The 17591-nt window shown below is 43.4% G+C and overlaps 1 protein-coding gene across 3 annotated transcripts; it reads left to right on the top strand.

Moving 5' to 3' along the window:
- Positions 1-633: 633 nt before the first annotated feature.
- LOC121573898 (protein regulator of cytokinesis 1-like) lies at positions 634-17316 on the top strand. Of its 3 annotated transcripts, none has more exons than XM_045222560.1 (14): positions 634-795; positions 10004-10136; positions 10242-10364; positions 10511-10744; positions 10900-11070; positions 11173-11322; positions 12086-12236; positions 12324-12460; positions 12698-12793; positions 13990-14142; positions 14460-14555; positions 14672-14776; positions 15180-15293; positions 16506-17316. In XM_045222560.1, the coding sequence occupies exons 1-14, from the start codon at positions 779-781 to the stop codon at positions 16566-16568; spliced, it is 1743 nt and encodes a 580-aa protein (XP_045078495.1). In that variant the 5' UTR covers positions 634-778; the 3' UTR covers positions 16569-17316. The 3 variants fall into 3 exon arrangements, with proteins under 3 accessions (XP_045078495.1, XP_045078494.1, XP_045078496.1); XM_045222559.1 differs by having other exon boundaries at positions 14669-14776; XM_045222561.1 differs by lacking the exon at positions 15180-15293 and having other exon boundaries at positions 14669-14776.
- The last annotated feature ends 275 nt before the right edge of the window (positions 17317-17591 follow it).

Here is a 17591-nt window from a genome sequence, read left to right as displayed (position 1 = left end):
TTTGTTAAAATCTGTACATTTGAGTTACCAATAGAAACAATAATTGTGTATATTTATACAGTATCTTGAAATCCATGGTTTAATAAACTACAATACATTGTGTAACTTAAATGACTAATGATTTTGAAACTGTGAAGTTATAATGAATGCCATTTTCAGCACACGGTATGTCAATTATTAACTAGCAAAATAACATGTAGCATTGTAACATTTTGTCTGTGCTCAGCCATATACAGCCTAGGCCTACTACTTTGTTGAATCATTTCACAATTTGCTGCATCGGTATGACATAAAGAACCGTTTACTATGGGCATTGGCATGCATTTTGGTGACTTTTCCTATTGCAGGTTCAAACATCTGTCCAGAATATTACAGACATTGATTACAATGTGATCTTTCCTGACTGTTTATTAAAAATGTATTGAATGCACTGTCTAATGTGTCCATCTAATCAGCAATAGCTGGCTACAGTATTTTGACTTACTACATTCAGTACTGAAGTGAAACTGCAATGTAGCTTACTATCCACTTGATGGAGGCAGAGAGCCCCTCTAAACAAAGGACGAAAGGGGGAGTGTCATTAGTGACTGAATAGCCAATCACAGCCCTTCTTGAACAAGGAAACCATTTTTGAATTTTTAGCACAAACAGCTGAAAAGGCGCTATTGCTTCGGCGCCACTATATTGACAATTCAAATCAGCCAGCCATCCACACGTGTTTTTGATTTAATGTCAAACATTTATATTCGTCAATAGCTACCTAGTTTTCGGAGCAGCTATGTCAAGCCGGAGGAGGTAAGTTGACTTGGTTTGCTAGCTAAAGTGACTATCATTAGCCAGGCTAGAACGAGTTAACGTTAGCTTTACTTGTTAGGAGTATCTCTAGTTAAGTTAGCTGTAGCAATGTGTGAATAAAATTAGAAGTAGCTACCACAATACAAAAAGCTAATGGCATTGCAGGGATAGGGGAAAGTTTCATACTAACCAGACTGATACTGACAATGACTCTAGTAGGCTAGTTAAATTAGGTTATGCCGCGTTCAAAACAACTGGGAACTCGTAAATCTCAGACTTTAATGCGTCCAAGGCAATTGGGAACTCGAGAAAAAAAGAGCTCCGACTGGGAAATAGTTTAATGGTCATCTAACTCAGAATTCCAACTCGGCCTCTTTCTAGAGCTCCGACTTTCCGAACTGAAGATCACTGACGTCATGATTTTACCACGTATTTTTCTGTGTTCCCAGTTGTCTTGAACGCACCAATAGTTACAAGCAAACGTTGTTTGCTAGTTCAGGGGTGTATTCATTACAGAAAACGTTTACCGTTTAAGGACCAAACGGAAGCAAACTACATTTTTACATTTTAGTCATTTAGCAGACGCTCTTATCCAGAGCGACTTAGTTAGACTAAACTAACTTATTGGACAAATTCAGGTCCCTCACCGTTTCGTTTACTTCCGTTTTAAGAAATGTTTTGCAACAGAATAGGCGCAATGAAAACACCCCTGGTCCAGAGCTTGACGTGCGGCACGAGGAGTCTTCAACGCCCTTTATCGTTACATTCATCCCCACATCACACATTTTCATTAGTGACTGGCTTTAACACACTTTTTGTTAATCATTAAAGTAAAAGATGCTGCTGAGTACTGACGAACTTTTCTCTGCTAGAACCAGCAGATTAACGTGATCTCCCGAGTCCATGTTTATGCGTCATAGTACAGATCCAACACATGGACCAGAACTAGTGAGGCCCACCCAGGAGGGGGTCAACACTAATTACCACAGCCCAAAGAGAATGATATAGGTCTCTCTAGTGGCCAAAAGGCATCATTAGCATGGGCTGCGCCATTGAGGGCTTCCACCGTTGTAATGTAGTCAACTGGGTGGCACTTCCAACTTCATTGGCTGATCCCTCCTGGTGACCCTATTCGAGCCATTTCCAACCGGGTCATCAGGAGGGATCAGGCAATCGTGAAGAAGAAAAAGCCTCAATGGCGCCGAAGATTTTTATAACTACCCCAAGATGGACCACAGCCTGTCGTTTCCAATGGGAACAAATGAGTCCTAGTGGGCACAACAAGCAAGGAGGGGTGCAGTGCACGAGCTAGCGAGATCCTATTGGGCATTCTAGTATGTATTTGCATATTGCCATTAGGGAATGCCTACTCTGTGAAATCCATCTCGCTCAATCTTCTCCTACTGCCGACCACTGGGCTTCCTCTCATCACCATATTTGGTAGTGAGAGGAAAACGCCAACCAGATGCTTCACATTTATACATCCGGTGAAATATCTGGCTCATTGTTCTATCTGTGATGGTGCTGCCCATGCTGTCACAGACACTATAATGGCAAGGATACAAAGATGAGTCCTCTATCTCAATGCCACGTCCACAAAGTCATAATTATGGCTAAACCCTGCCTATTTCTACAATTTATCTAATTAAAATTTGATTTTAATGTGAACCACACTGCTAACCTTATGCCTAACCTTAAATTAAGACCAAAAAGCAAATTTTAGTTTTCATGGATTTTAACAATATAGTCAATTTTGGCTGTGGTAACTAGTGACAACCCGGTGAAAACCCAATCTGCGCCGTTCGGTTATGTTGTCAACAAAGGCAGCATGATCCATTGTTAAGAAACATACAGTGAGGGAAAAAAGTATTTGATCCCCTGCTGATTTTGTACGTTTGCCCACTGACAAAGAAATGATCAGTCTATAATTTTAATGGTAGGTTTATTTGAACAGTGAGAGACAGGATAACAACAACAAAATCCAGAAAAACGCATGTCAGAAATGTTATAATTGATTTGCATTTTAATGAGGGAAATAAGTATTTGACCCCCTCTCAATCAGAAAGATTTCTGGCTCCCAGGTGTCTTTTATACAGGTAACGAGCTGAGATTAGGAGCACACTCTTAAAGGGAGTGCTCCTAATCTCAGTTTGTTACCTGTATAAAAGACACCTGTCCACAGAAGCAATCAATCAGATTCCAAACTCTCCACCATGGCCAAGACCAAAGAGCTTTCCAAGGATGTCAGGGACAAGATTGTAGACCTACACAAGGCTGGAATGGGCTACAAGACCATCGCCAAGCAGCTTGGTGAGAAGGTGACAACAGTTGGTGAGATTATTCACAAATGGAAGAAACACAAAATAACTGTCAATCTCTCTCGGCCTGGGGCTCCATGCAAGATCTCACCTTGTGGAGTTGCAATGATCATGAGAACGGTGAGGAATCATGCCAGAACTACACGGGAGGATCTTGTCAATGATCTCAAGGCAGCTGGGACCATAGTCACCAAGAAAACAATTGGTAACACACTACGCCGTGAAGGACTGAAATCCTGCAGCGCCCGCAAGGTCCCCCTGCTCAAGAAAGCACATATACATGCCTGTCTGAAGTTTGCCAATGAACATCTGAATGATTCAGAGGAGAACTGGGTGAAAGTGTTGTGGTCAGATGAGACCAAAATGGAGCTCTTTGGCATCAACTCAACTCGCCGTGTTTGGAGGAGGAGGAATGTTGCCTATGACCCCAAGAACACCATCCCCACCGTCAAACATGGAGGTGGAAACATTATGCTTTGGGGGTGTTTTTCTGCTAAGGGGACAGGACAACTTCACCGCATCAAAGGGACTATGGACGGGGCCATGTACCGTCAAATCTTGGGTGAGAACCTCCTTCCCTCAGCCAGGGCATTGAAAATGGGTCGTGGATGGGTATTCCAGCATGACAATGACCCAAAACACACGGCCAAGGCAACAAATGAGTGGCTCAAGAAGAAGCACATTAAGGTCCTGGAGTGGCCAGTCTCCAGACCTTAATCCCATAGAAAATCTGTGGAGGGAGCTGAAGGTTCGAGTTGCCAAACGTCAGCCTCGAAACCTTAATGACTTGGAGAAGATCTGCAAAGAGGAGTGGAACAAAATCCCTCCTGAGATGTGTGCAAACCTGGTGGCCAACTACAAGAAACGTCTGACCTATGTGATTGCCAACAAGTGTTTTGCCACCAAGTACTAAGTCATGTTTTGCAGAGTGGTCAAATACTTATTTCCCTCATTAAAATGCAAATCAATTTATAACATTTTTGACATGCGTTTTTCTGGATTTTTTTGTTATTCTGTCTCTCACTGTTCAAATAAACCTACCATTAAAATTATAGACTGATCATTTCTTTGTCAGTGGGCAAACGTACAAAATCAGCAGGGGATCAAATACTTTTTTCCCTCACTGTACAACTCCTTTCCATAAAGTATATATTCACATTTGCAAACTAGATTTCATTGGAAAGGCAGAGCGTTTTCATCAAAAGCAATCACTTTTGCATGTGAAAACAGACTCGTACTCTTTACTCCACGTGCTTAATCTCACTTTTGTTTTGAGGCAACTTCGCCAATGAATGCAATCACTTTTCACCCATTGCAAACTACATCTTCCCGGGCCAGGGGTGTATTCATTATGCCGATTCTGTTAAACGTTTTGTCTGTTGAACGCGGTTGGGTTCTTAAACGGAAGTTGTAGTACATTTTAATTATATGGTTTCCACGCTTGCCATTTCAATCTGAATAGTCTGCGACGTGTTTGAGACAAAATATCCACAGGAAAATGTTATTAAACAGACAACCGCGGATCTCTGTGTGGCAGTCAATACTTGTTTGCTCATCGGCTAAGGCACATGCACAAGACGGAAGTACATGCAGAGGATGCATGCATGCAACAGAAGTCTTGCAGGTGTTTGCATGGTATACGCATGTGACAGATATCTCAACGCCAGTACCGGCGCTCTAAAAATTCAGCTAAACAACACTTTCCTGTGGATATTTTGACCAGCTGAAGGACCAACCGCAAAGACAACCAGTAGAGTAAGTGCAAATGTAATTTTATACAACATTCTGGCTTATAAGGAAACTTTCCAAGTTTTTGTAGTGCTTGGTGTGACTGTATACCAATAATTGGTATCATAGCCAATTAATTAGGTAATGACATCTTTTCACACTCTTGGCATTCTCTCAACCAGCTTCACTGGAATGCTTTTCCAACGGTCTTGAAGGAGTTCCCACATATGCTGAGCACTTGTTGGCTGCTTTTCCTTCACTCTGCCGTCCGACTCATCCCAAACCATCTCAATTGGGTTGATGTCAGGTGATTGTGGAGGCCAGGTCATCTGATGCAGCACTCCATCACTCTCCTTCTTGGTCAAATAGCCCTTACACAGCCTGGAGGTGTGTTGGGTCATTGTCCTGTTGAAATTATAGTCCCACTAAGCCCAAACCAGATGGGATGGCGTATCGCTGCAGAATGCTGTGGTAGGCATGCTGGTTAAGTGTGCCTTGAATTCTAAATAAATCACCGACAGTGTCACCAGCAAAGCACCCCCACACCATAACACCTAATTCTCCATGTTTTACGGTGGGAACTACACATGCAGAGATCATCCATTCACCCACACCGCGTCTCACAAAGACAACGGCAGTTGGAACCAAACATCTCTAATTTGGACTCCAGACCAGAGGACACATTTCCACCCGTCTAATGTCCATTGCTCGTGTTTTTTGGCCCAAGCATGTCTCTTCTTCTTATTGGTGTCCTTTAGTAGTGGTTTCTTTGCAGCAATGGGACCATGAAGGCCTGATTCACACAGTCCCCTCTGAACAGTTGATGTTGATGTCTTTATTTTATTTTTTACCTGTAATTTGTTTTGTTTTTTTAGGGGCTAGATCAGCTTTAATATTGCAGATGTATACTATATACATTACTTGAACTCTGTGAAGCATTTATTTGGGCTGCAATTTCTTAGGCTGGTAACTCCTCTAATGAACTTATCCTCTGCAGCAGAGGTAACTCTGGGTCTTCCATTCCTGTGGCAGTCCTCATGGGAGCCAGTTTCATCATAGCGCTTGATGGTTTTGCGACTGCACTTGAAGAAACTTTCAAAGTCCTTGAGATTTTCCGTATTGACTGACCTTCATGTCTTACAGTAATGATGGACTGTCGCTTCTCTTTGCTTATTTGAGCTGTTCTTGCCATAATATGGACTTTGCCTTTTACCAAATAGGGCTATCTTCTGTATACCCCCCCTATCTTATCACAACACAACACAACTGATGTAGCTCAATTGGTAGAGCATGGCGCTTGTAACGCCAGGGTAGTGGGTTCGATCCCCGGGACCACCCATAGGTAAAAAATGTATGCACTCATGACTGTAAGTCGCGTTGGATAAAAGCGTCTGCTAAATGGCATATTATTATAAGAATGAAAGAAATTCCACAAATTAACTTTTAAGAAGGCACACCTGTTAATTGAAATGCATTCCAGGTGACCATCTCATGAAGCTGGTTGAGAGAATTTCAAGAGTGTGCAAAGCTGTCATCAAGGCAAAGGGTGGCTATTTGAAGAATCTCAAATATACACTGCTCAAAAAAATAAAGGGAACACTTAAACAACACAATGTAACTCCAAGTCAATCACACTTCTGTGAAATCAAACTGTCCACTTAGGAAGCAACACTGATTGACAATAAATTTCACATGCTGTTGTGCAAATGGAATAGACAACAGGTGGAAATTATAGGCAATTAGCAAGACACCCCCAATAAAGAAGTGGTTCTGCAGGTTGTGACCACAGACCACTTCTCAGTTCCTATGCTTCCTGGCTGATGTTTTGGTCACTTTTGAATGCTGGCGGTGCTTTCACTCTAGTGGTAACATGAGACGGAGTCTACAACCCACACAAGTGGCTCAGGTAGTGCAGCTCATCCAGGATGGCACATCAATGCGAGCTGTGGCAAGAAGGTTTGCTGTGTCTGTCAGCGTAGTGTCCAGAGCATGGAGGCGCTACCAGGAGACAGGCCAGTACATCAGGAGACGTGGAGGAGGCCGTAGGAGGGCAACAACCCAGCAGAAGGACCGCTACCTCCGCCTTTGTGCAAGGAGGAGCAGGAGGAGCACTGCCAGAGCCCTGCAAAATGACCTCCAGCAGGCCACAAATTTGCATGTGTCTGCTCAAACGGTCAGAAACAGACTCCATGAGGGTGGTATGAGGGCCCGACGTCCACAGGTGGGGGTTGTGCTTACAGCCCAACACCGTGCAGGACGTTTGGCATTTGCCAGAGGACACCAAGATTGGCAAATTCGCCACTGGCGCCCTGTGCTCTTCACAGATGAAAGCAGGTTCACACTGAGCACATGTGACAGAGTCTGGAGACGCCGTGGAGAACGTTCTGCTGCCTGCAACATCCTCCAGCATGACCAGTTTGGCGGTGGGTCAGTCATTTCTTTGGGGGGCCGCACAGCCCTCCATGTGCTCGCCAGAGGTAGCCTGACTGCCATTAGGTACCGAGATGAGATCCTCAGACCCCTTGTGAGACCATATGCTGGTGTGGTTGGCCCTGTGTTCCTCCTAATCCAAAACGATGCTAGACCTCATGTGGCTGGAGTGTGTCAGCAGTTCCTGCAAGAGGAAGGCATTGATGCTATGGACTGGCCCGCCCGTTCCCCAGACCTGAATCCAATTGAGCACATCTGGGACATCATGTCTCGCTCCATCCACCAACGCCACATTGCACCACAGACTGTCCAGGAGTTGGCGGATGCTTTAGTCCAGGTCTGGGAGGAGATCCCTCAGGAGACCATCCGCCACCTCATCAGGAGCATGCCCAGGCGTTGTAGGGAGGTCATACAGGCACGTGGAGGCCACACACACTACTGAGCCTCATTTTGACTTGTTTTAAGGACATTACATCAAAGTTGGATCAGCCTGTAGTGTGGTTTTCCACTTTAATTTTGAGGGTGACTCCAAATCCAGACCTCCATGGGTTGATAAATTAGATTTCCATTGATCATTTTTGTGTGATTTTGTTGTCAGCACATTCAACTATGTAAAGAAAAAAGTATTTAATAAGATTTTCATTCATTCAGATCTAGGATATGTTGTTTAAGTGTTCCCTTTATTTTTTTGAGCAGTGTATTTTTAATTGTTTAACACTTTATTGGTTACTACATGATTCCATATGTGTTATTTCATAGTTTTGATGTCTTCACTATTATTCTATGATGTAAAAAAAAAAATGTGAAAAATAAAGAAAAACCCTTGAATGAGTAGGTGTGTCCAAACTTTTGACTGGTAGTATATGATAATTATTTTATTTTTTACCAAAAAAATATGGGGGATTGGAAATGATGCAGACAATTACAGTGGGGAAAAAAAGTATTTAGTCAGCCACCAATTGTGCAAGTTCTCCCACTTAAAAAGATGAGAGAGGCCTGTAATTTTCATCATAGGTACACGTCAACTATGACAGACAAAATGAGGGAAAAAAATTCAGAAAATCACATTGTAGGATTTTTAATGAATTTATTTGCAAATGATGGTGGAAAATAAGTATTTGGTCAATAACAAAAGTTTCTCAATACTTTGTTATATACCCTTTGTTGGCAATGACACAGGTCAAACGTTTTCTGTAAGTCTTCACAAGGTTTTCACACACTGTTGCTGGTATTTTGGCCCATTCCTCCATGCAGATCTCCTCTAGAGCAGTGATGTTTTGGGGCTGTCGCTGGGCAACACGGACTTTCAACTCCCTCCAAAGATTTTCTATGGGGTTGAGATCTGGAGACTGGCTAGGCCACTCCAGGACCTTGAAATGCTTCTTACGAAGCCACTCCTTCGTTGCCCGGGCGGTGTGTTTGGGATCATTGTCATGCTGAAAGACCCAGCCACGTTTCATCTTCAATGCCCTTGCTGATGGAAGGAGGTTTTCACTCAAAATCTCACGATACATGGCCCCATTCATTCTTTCCTTTACACGGATCAGTCGTCCTGGTCCCTTTGCAGAAAAACAGCCCCAAAGAATGATGTTTCCACACCCATGCTTCACAGTAGGTATGGTGTTCTTTGGATGCAACTCAGCATTCTTTGTCCTCCAAACACGACGAGTTGAGTTTTTACCAAAAAGTTCTATTTTGGTTTCATCTGACCATGAGACATTCTCCCAATCCTCTTCTGGATCATCCAAATGCACTCTAGCAAACTTCAGATGGGCCTGGACATGTACTGGCTTAAGCAGGGGGACACGTCTGGCACTGCAGGATTTGAGTCTCTGGCGGCGTAGTGTGTTACTGATGGTAGGCTTTGTTACTTTGGTCCCAGCTCTCTGCAGGTCATTCACTAGGTCCCCCCGTGTGGTTCTGGGATTTTTGCTCACCGTTCTTGTGATCATTTTGACCCCACGGGGTGAGATCTTGCGTGGAGCCCCAGATCGAGGGAGATTATCAGTGGTCTTGTATGTCTTCCATTTCCTAATAATTGCTCCCACAGTTGATTTCTTCAAACCAAGCTGCTTACCTATTGCAGATTCAGTCTTCCCAGCCTGGTGCAGGTCTACAATTTTGTTTCTGGTGTCCTTTGACAGCTCTTTGGTCTTGGCCATAGTGGAGTTTGGAGTGTGACTGTTTGAGGTTGTGGACAAGTGTATTTTATACTGATAACAAGTTCAAACAGGTGCCATTAATACAGGTAACGAGTGGAGGACAGAGGAGCCTCTTAAAGAAGAAGTTACAGGTCTGTGAGAGCCAGAAATCTTGCTTGTTTGTGGGTGACCAAATACTTATTTTCCACCATAATTTGCAAATAAATTCATAAAAAATCCTACAATGTGATTTTCTGGATTTTTTTTCTCAATTTGTCTGTCATAGTTGACGTGTACCTATGATGAAAATTACAGGCCTCTCTCATCTTTTTAAGTGGGAGAACTTGCACAATTGGTGGCTGACTAAATACTTTTTTTCCCCACTGTACATTGATGGAAGCCACAATCTATCTGCAATATTAAAGCTGATCTACCCCCTAAAAAAAAAGTTATAGTTTTGCAGTGCTTGGTTTCAAACTGTATACCAATAATTGGTATCATAGTCAGATTTATTAGGCAATGTGTTTGCTAGCTGGCTACCTAGCCAGCTGAAGTTACCAAATGTGATTGTCTTGTCACTCATCTCTGCAGTGAAGCCCTGGCTTTCTCGCTAGTGACTGGTATAAACCATGCCATGGCCAGGCTGGTGGACATCTGGGACAGCATGGGCATCATGGAGGAGCAGAGGGTAGAGCGGATGGAGACGGTGAAGAAACACATTGAGGTGAGGCTTTAGAAAACAGGAAATGCAGATTAACTGAAAATGAAACGGAAGCCTTGTCAACTAACTAATTAAGACTTGATATGACATTCCTTTCCTAATCTAAAGGGCCTTTTGAATGACATGATCACAGAGGAGGAAGCTTTGAAGCACCGCATCCGAACCAATATCATCACTTTTGAAAAACAGTTGGTTACCTTGTGTTTGGAAATGTCAATGGATCCATACAAAGTAAGTGGTACTTTTTTCAGGCTTAACAACAGCAGTAAAGGTCGGCCTTTAAAGGGGTTGTGTCGCAATAGTTTAGCGGCTTCCACCCCTTGACTCGTTTCCTTCCTTTGTGCTAACCTCCTGTCTCCATCTTGTCCACCTGTCAGTTGGAGGAGGGTCTGACAGTCCTCCAGATGGAGAAGAACCTGCGTCTGCGTGTGGAGGTTCTGACCAAGGAGAAGGGGGAGCGTTTGAAGGAGCTACACGGACTGCAGCAGCAGGATAAGGAGCTGTGCGTGGAGCTGTGCGTCACGCCCTATTATGTCCCGACTGGCAGCATGCCATCACGCACACAGCTGCAGGAGCTCCGGGAGCACCTCAAGACCCTCACTGAAGAAAAGGTATTGCAATACTGTTTGGTGTGAATGTCATGAATACCTGACTCAAGTATTACTAAGCACACATTATTAATTTGTCTTCTTTTAAGTCTTTTTTTTTTGTCTTTTGTTGAAAGCATCTAATCTCTTGTCCCTCCCTCCCTTCCCCTGTTCTGTAGAAGAGTCGTGCAAAGGTGTTCTCAGGGCTGCGTGAGGACATCAGGCAGCTCATGGAGGACATGGGTCATGAACCAGAAACCAGTCTGGAGAAAGAGTCGGTGTGTCACAATGAGGAGATATTCCTGCTCACGCATGAAAACATCAAAGCCCTCCAACTGCTGTTGTCCCAGGTACTGAAAATAATTTGATAAAACCTACAAATGATTACTCAAAGATTTTTGATGTTTTGGTTCCAGGACTTTTGACCTATTATATGTGTATTATTTTTTTAGATGGAGGTCAAGAAGGACTCCCTGATGAATACTCTGGCTGAGCTGAAAGAACGAGCCATGTGCCTGTGGAATCGTCTGGAAGCGCTAGAGCAAGATCGCACTGCGTTCCAGGAGAGCGTGCAGGGTACCCTTTCTGACCAAATCACACAGGTTGGAACTGACTCCTCCTTTATACCTCTCCTTCACCACTGTATTGGACGAAGCTTCACCGGCATACCACACACCACTGTGTTGGACGAAGCTTCACCGGCATACCACACACCACTGTGTTGGACGAAGCTTCACCGGCATACCACACACCACTGTGTTGGACGAAGCTTCACCGGCATACCACACACCACTGTGTTGGAAGAAGCTTCACCGGCATACCACACACCACTGTGTTGGACGAAGCTTCACCTGCATACCACACACCATTGTGCAAAACAGTAAACATGGCACCATAACTATTATGTTTCCCCAGAATTGGCTAACAGAGAATACCTCTACAATGGTGCTAGCACACCACAGTGTTTGAGACGGTCCTGAATCTGCTAGTGTTCATTAGGGCAGTGTATACCAACTCCAGTCCTCCATTACCCCCAACAGCACACATTTTTGTTGTAGTCCAGGACCAGCACACCCAAATCAACTTGTCAGCCCTCAATGAGTTGAATCAGGTGAATTTGTCCGGAGCTACAACAAAAATGTGTGTTGTTGGGGGTACTGGAGGACCGAAGTTGGGAAACACTGACTTGGTGAATACCATTGGTGTTTAATATGAGGGTTTCAGGACTGGGGTTGCATTAGGGCATACAGAAAATGAAATGTGTTTCTTAATGAATGAGTTCAGATGGTACCTCCTCGTGTCACTGTTTCTGAGCTTTGCCTTTATTTTTCTTCCTACTGAACCTGACCCTGTTGTCCCATCCAGTGGCAGGGGGAGGTGGACCGTCTGACAGTCCTGCAGAAAGCCATGCTGGAGGATGTGATTGACAAGGTCCGACAGGAACTAGTGGCTCTCTGGGACAAGTGCAACCAGGGCCCTGAGCAGAGTGAAACCTTCAATGCCCACTTCTGTGACGGTGGGTAGAACAATGCTGGAAATACTTATTCTCTCACTCACACGCAAAACACATACATACTGATCGAACCGATCCGTCTTTCCCTAGATGACTTCACAGAGGAATTGTTGGCGCTGCATGATGCCGAGCTATTGAAGATTAAGAATTACTACGACCAGGCTAAACCCTTACTGGAGGTCCTGGAGAAATGGGAGAAGTACTGGGCCCTCTTCCAGGACTTTGAGGTAATGCTGGAATTTGCGGTCAAGTTATGTTTATGAAATAAATTGCAAATACATTTTTAAATTGTGCACCGCTTGATGCATGTAATGTGTTTTTGATTGAAAACCATAAGAAATATCCACAGTAGATACTAGCTGCTCTTATTTCTGATACATGTTCAGTGTGGTGCAGAATTTCTTAATTCTTATGTCATTTGACATAGAAAACGTGTCATCTAATTTTTAAACCTCTCTTTGCAGAAAAAGGCCAATGATCCAAACCGCTTCTCCAACAGAGGAGGAGCCCTTCTCAAAGAGGCCAAAGAGAGGGTCAAAGTTCAGAAGATGTTGCCAAAGGTAAGGCTGGATTTGATGCATCAACATGTCCGTCTATAACCTTATATGGCAGTTGGAGGAAGGGGGAGATAAAAAAAAATAATAAAGTAGGGCTGTGGTACACGTTGATCCAGAGCATCCCAAACATGCTCAATGGGTGACATGTCTGAGAATGAAGCCCATGGAAGAACTGGGACATTTTCAACTTCCAGGAATTGTGTACAGATCCTTGCGACATTGGGTCGTGCATTATCATGCTGAAACATGAGGTGATGGCGGCGGATGGATGGCACCACAATGGGCCTCAGATCAAGTCACGGTATAGCTGTGCGTTCAAATTGCCATCAATAAAATGCTATTGTGTTCGTTCTCCGTAGCTTATCCCTGCCAATACCATAACCCCACCGCCACCATGGGGCACTCTGTTCACAACATTGACATAAGAAAACTGCTTGCCCACACGTCTGTGGTTGAGGCCGGTTGGATGTACTGCCAAATTCTCTAAAACATTCTTGCAGTCAGCATGCCAATTGCACGCTGCCTCAACTTGAGACATCTGTGGCATTGTATTGTGTGACAAAACTGCAAACTTGTATTGTCCCCAGCACAATGTGCACCTGTGTAAGGATCATGATGTTTAATCAGCTTCTTGATATGCCACACCTGTCAAGTGGATGGATTATCTTGGCAAAGGAGAAATGCTCACTAACAGGGATGTAAACAAATTTGTGCACAATTTGAGAGAAATAAGCTTTTTGTGCGAATGGAAAATTTCTGCGATCCTTTATTTCAGCTCATGAAACATGGGATCAACACTTTACATGTTGCGTTTATATTTTTGTTCTGTGTATATATATTTTTGAAATATAATGTACATTTAAAATGTAATGTCTATGAAAAGTGGCAGCAATATGGTTGATGGTAATCAAAAGATCACCGCCTCCTGCTGAGATGAGGCAATCGAGCGTTTAATCAGCATGGCTTCTTTTCACAACCGCTCACTTGGAGCATCCAATGTGCAGTTTATTCAAGGTCAAATCTCACCACACTGTATGCTGCTACCCCACTGTATGCTGAGTATATGATGGCGTCAGTGAGGTTGTCACCTTGTGTAAAATGCCAATTACATATACAGTTTAAATGCCAGTGAAGTGTATATAAAGGCTTTTGACAAAGGAAAAGTGATGTTGATCCTCCCTGTTATGTGATCTGCCTAGTTGGAGGAAGAGCTGAAGATGGGTGTTGAGAGCTGGGAGAAGGACCAGGGTTCTGCCTTCCTGGTCCAGGGCCAGAGAGTCATGACCTATATCTCCAGCCAATGGGAGGAGCACAAACAGCAGAGGGGCAAGGAGAAGAGTGAACGTGCCGCTGTAAGTCCAGGCCCTCTTAATGCTCTCCCATTGACCCAGCAGTGTTCCCCAGTCAGCCCAGTACTGGTCCATAGAGGCTTCAGGGGGGTTTCTTTACAAACTATCATAAAACCTGATCTCCCTGTTCCCATGTGCAAAAGGCCAATTCTAAAACTTACTGTGCTGAAGTTGGATTAAAATAGACTTGTACACAGTTTGGTGGTCAGCATGTGTAACCGCCGAATGGCAATGGTGGGAAACAGGGATTTGACCATTCTGGGGCACTGTTTGTTATTGACCGGTCTGTGACTGAGGCTTTGTTTGCCTCTGTGTTGCAGACATCAAAGAAGGGGGAAATGATGACTCTCTTCAAAACTCCCACGAAGAGGGCCCATGTAGGGATGAACGCCCCCACCCCCAACAAGATCAGGAAGGTACAGTAACTAGCAGTGGTCCACATAGGGCTAGTTCACTCCCCTCCAAAACCAATTGGTCACTTTACTATTGTCACCAGTCTTGACGTTGACCCCCATTGCTGTCCTTTCAGCAGACTCCTACCCAGCCTACCATGGTGCGGTCCTACAGCTGCAGCTCATCCAGCACCTTCATCAGTGTGCCCAGCAGCAAGCCTCCTATCTCCCAGGTTCAGATGCAGGTACACAAACACAGCACTCATTCAAAACTATGGCCCATCTTTGGTTCTTGTGCTTGCACACATATATCCAACTTGGATGGTCAACATCTTCCATTTTATATAGCTGGACAACTATTAAAACAACCACTAGGTGATGCTGTTATAAAATGTTGCTTATTTGAGCGGTAAGCTATTCGGCCACTTTCCACAGTCTACTTAGGTTTATAAGAAACAATATTGACAGCAAAATCAAAACTTGTCTTTAGAATCTAACTTCTTTCCAAGGTCAATCATTCTGGTCAAGAGATGCAAAAATATAATACTTCAAATGGATTAGCAGAGGCTGCTGGGAGGAAGTGTGTTGCATGCTCAGTTTGTTGACCCTGGTGTGCTGTGTTTGTTTGTCCACTCATTGGCTGAGCAGAAAACCAAGTCCCTTGAGAGGAGCAACAGCAGCAATAGTCAGAGAACGCCCCTGCAGGAGTACAACAGTACAGAGGGGAAACAACCTGTTGACATCAGCTACTCTGACTTCACTGTAAGACCAGCCTTTTAAACTATACTCTAACTCAGTGTTCACCAACCTTTTCTGAGTCAAGATAACTTTCGGAGTCAAAATGCAAGTTGAGATCTACCGCTTGGAATTCTTTAAAAACATGATTTAAATGTAGGCCTATGCAACATGAACCTAATAAAAACACTTCTGTAGGAATGAGGTTTGTGCAGTAGGCCTAATACATTATCACAGCATATTGGCTATGCTTGGACTGCCAATCTTGTTCTTCTCAGACATATTATATTAAAAAACTCTAGCTTTGATAACAAAATAGATCAGTTGTATCACTTGCGAGGCCCAGCTGAGCATAAATTAAAATAATACATTTTAGCTGCTATCTGATGATCAGTCTCAGCGGAGGGAGAAAGCTCTCCTTTCCTCTGTTGAGACTGACCAGAGAGAGGGGACACTGTCTTCCACCTGTTGGCGAAACTCGAATCGCACCACATAATTTCTGCCGCATGCACAAATTCATGTTCTTATGACCAGAGAAAGTGAAATATTTCTCGATATTAAAATAGACACGACGAGCTGCTAATAATAATAAAAGCGCAGGCCTGACGATACACTTGGCTACTCCTTCATTGCAGCTGCAGTTCTGGTGGGAGTGGAAGTAGGGTGAAGCGCATTTTGTAAAGGTTTTGAATAAAAACAGTGTTGACATTGCTGAATAAAAACTTGAAACCATCATACTCACTGTATTCTTTAACAGTCTCTCTCTGATCATGGTTTTAAAAGTTGGAAAATCTCATGTAGGTTGGGGGTCATGGAAGCTGTAGGCATGGTGATTTGAGCAATTCGATTGGCCAGCGCAGTAGGCGCACTTGATTTAGCTCTCCTGGTCCGCCGGGTAGGCAGTTTGTTCCTTCAGACAAATTAAATGGTTCATAATGGGAGTACTTTGATTACCTGGCGCGCAGGGCTTCTGAATCAAGTGCACCTACCGCCAGCAGCGCAAGATGAATTCAAAACAATCATAATAATAGGCGTTCAAGGCTTTATCTTTGGCTTTTCTGCAGAAAGGTTTGGTGATCGATCCAAGTTTACTTCACTGTAAGACCAGCCTTCTACGCTGCTGTCACTGTGTACTTCAATAATCCATTCCATGACACTACTTACTCCTCTAGACTGCTTTTTAAAAAGTGGGCTGGGGGTATATCTGTTATTAAAATATGTATCTTTCATTCCCCCCAGGGTGACCTGTCCAAAAAGACAAATGACGCAGTTTTCAATTCGACAGCAAAGGACCTTTTCTGATTTTCTCACGATGGACCCAATGTTTTAAGAGGTGTGTGTGTGTGTGTGTGTGTGTGTGTGTGCAGTTCACCCCTCATAGGTTGTGTTGTGTCCACTTGGCACTCCTCTCCTCTCGTGGCTATACGGCCGGTGTTTGTAATGGTCAGTGAGCATTTCAGGTAATGCAAGCTTCAAGGGACAAGTCTTTGATATCTTGATGTAAATAATTTTTGGTAGTTGCTGTTACTTTGAAATCTGACCAATTTAGCCTTTTGTATAGTAATTCTTATTTTTGACACTCTGTATGGAAGTGAATAGGTCGAAAGGGACTTGTACGTCTTGCACTAGTAAATGTAAATTGCAATTGTATGTGTCAGGTGTGGATGAAACTGTCATAAAGCCATGTTTTCCAGTTATTAATACTCTGCCGTCCAGGGAAGTGATGCACAAGTTTGATACTTTTTTGAAGGTAGAGCCCCTTGGATGTTACATGCAGTACTTTGATATTCCTTATAAATATTTGACTTGTTTATAAATGGCCAGGCTCCACCAGAGGAAGCATCCTGTTTCGATACAGACCTTCCAGCAGAACTACATGCAGCTCTTTCTGTATGTAAATATTGCTCTCTTGAAAATATACTTTTCTTACTGCACATACGGTCTTGACAATGTGTTTTGTCTTGACGTGTGCCTTGTCTTGTCAACGTGCATTTTACTTGGTTTCTTTTATATTTGACCAATTAATAAATATATATATATTTCAATATGACACCTGTCTTGAGTTTTTATCTACGGTAAATCATAATACACATTAAACCAGAGGAGAGTTTGTCTTTTTTCATATGGGGGAGTGTTCAGTTAGAGCGAGAGTCCTTAAATTGAACCAGGCCCTGTAAACTTGTGGTTATCGAGAATATGAATTCCTCTTCTGCACAGTCAATCCTGGATTGTATCATTGACCTTGAGGTAAAGCACTCCTCTACCTTTGACCGATGAGTGGGATTGTAGAAACCATGTAATTATCATGAATAATCAAGTTAGTCA

The sequence above is a fragment of the Coregonus clupeaformis genome, chromosome 9 (assembly GCF_020615455.1).
Source record: "Coregonus clupeaformis isolate EN_2021a chromosome 9, ASM2061545v1, whole genome shotgun sequence".
Classification (NCBI taxonomy): domain Eukaryota; kingdom Metazoa; phylum Chordata; class Actinopteri; order Salmoniformes; family Salmonidae; genus Coregonus; species Coregonus clupeaformis.
This window is presented reverse-complemented; position numbering and strand designations above follow the sequence as displayed.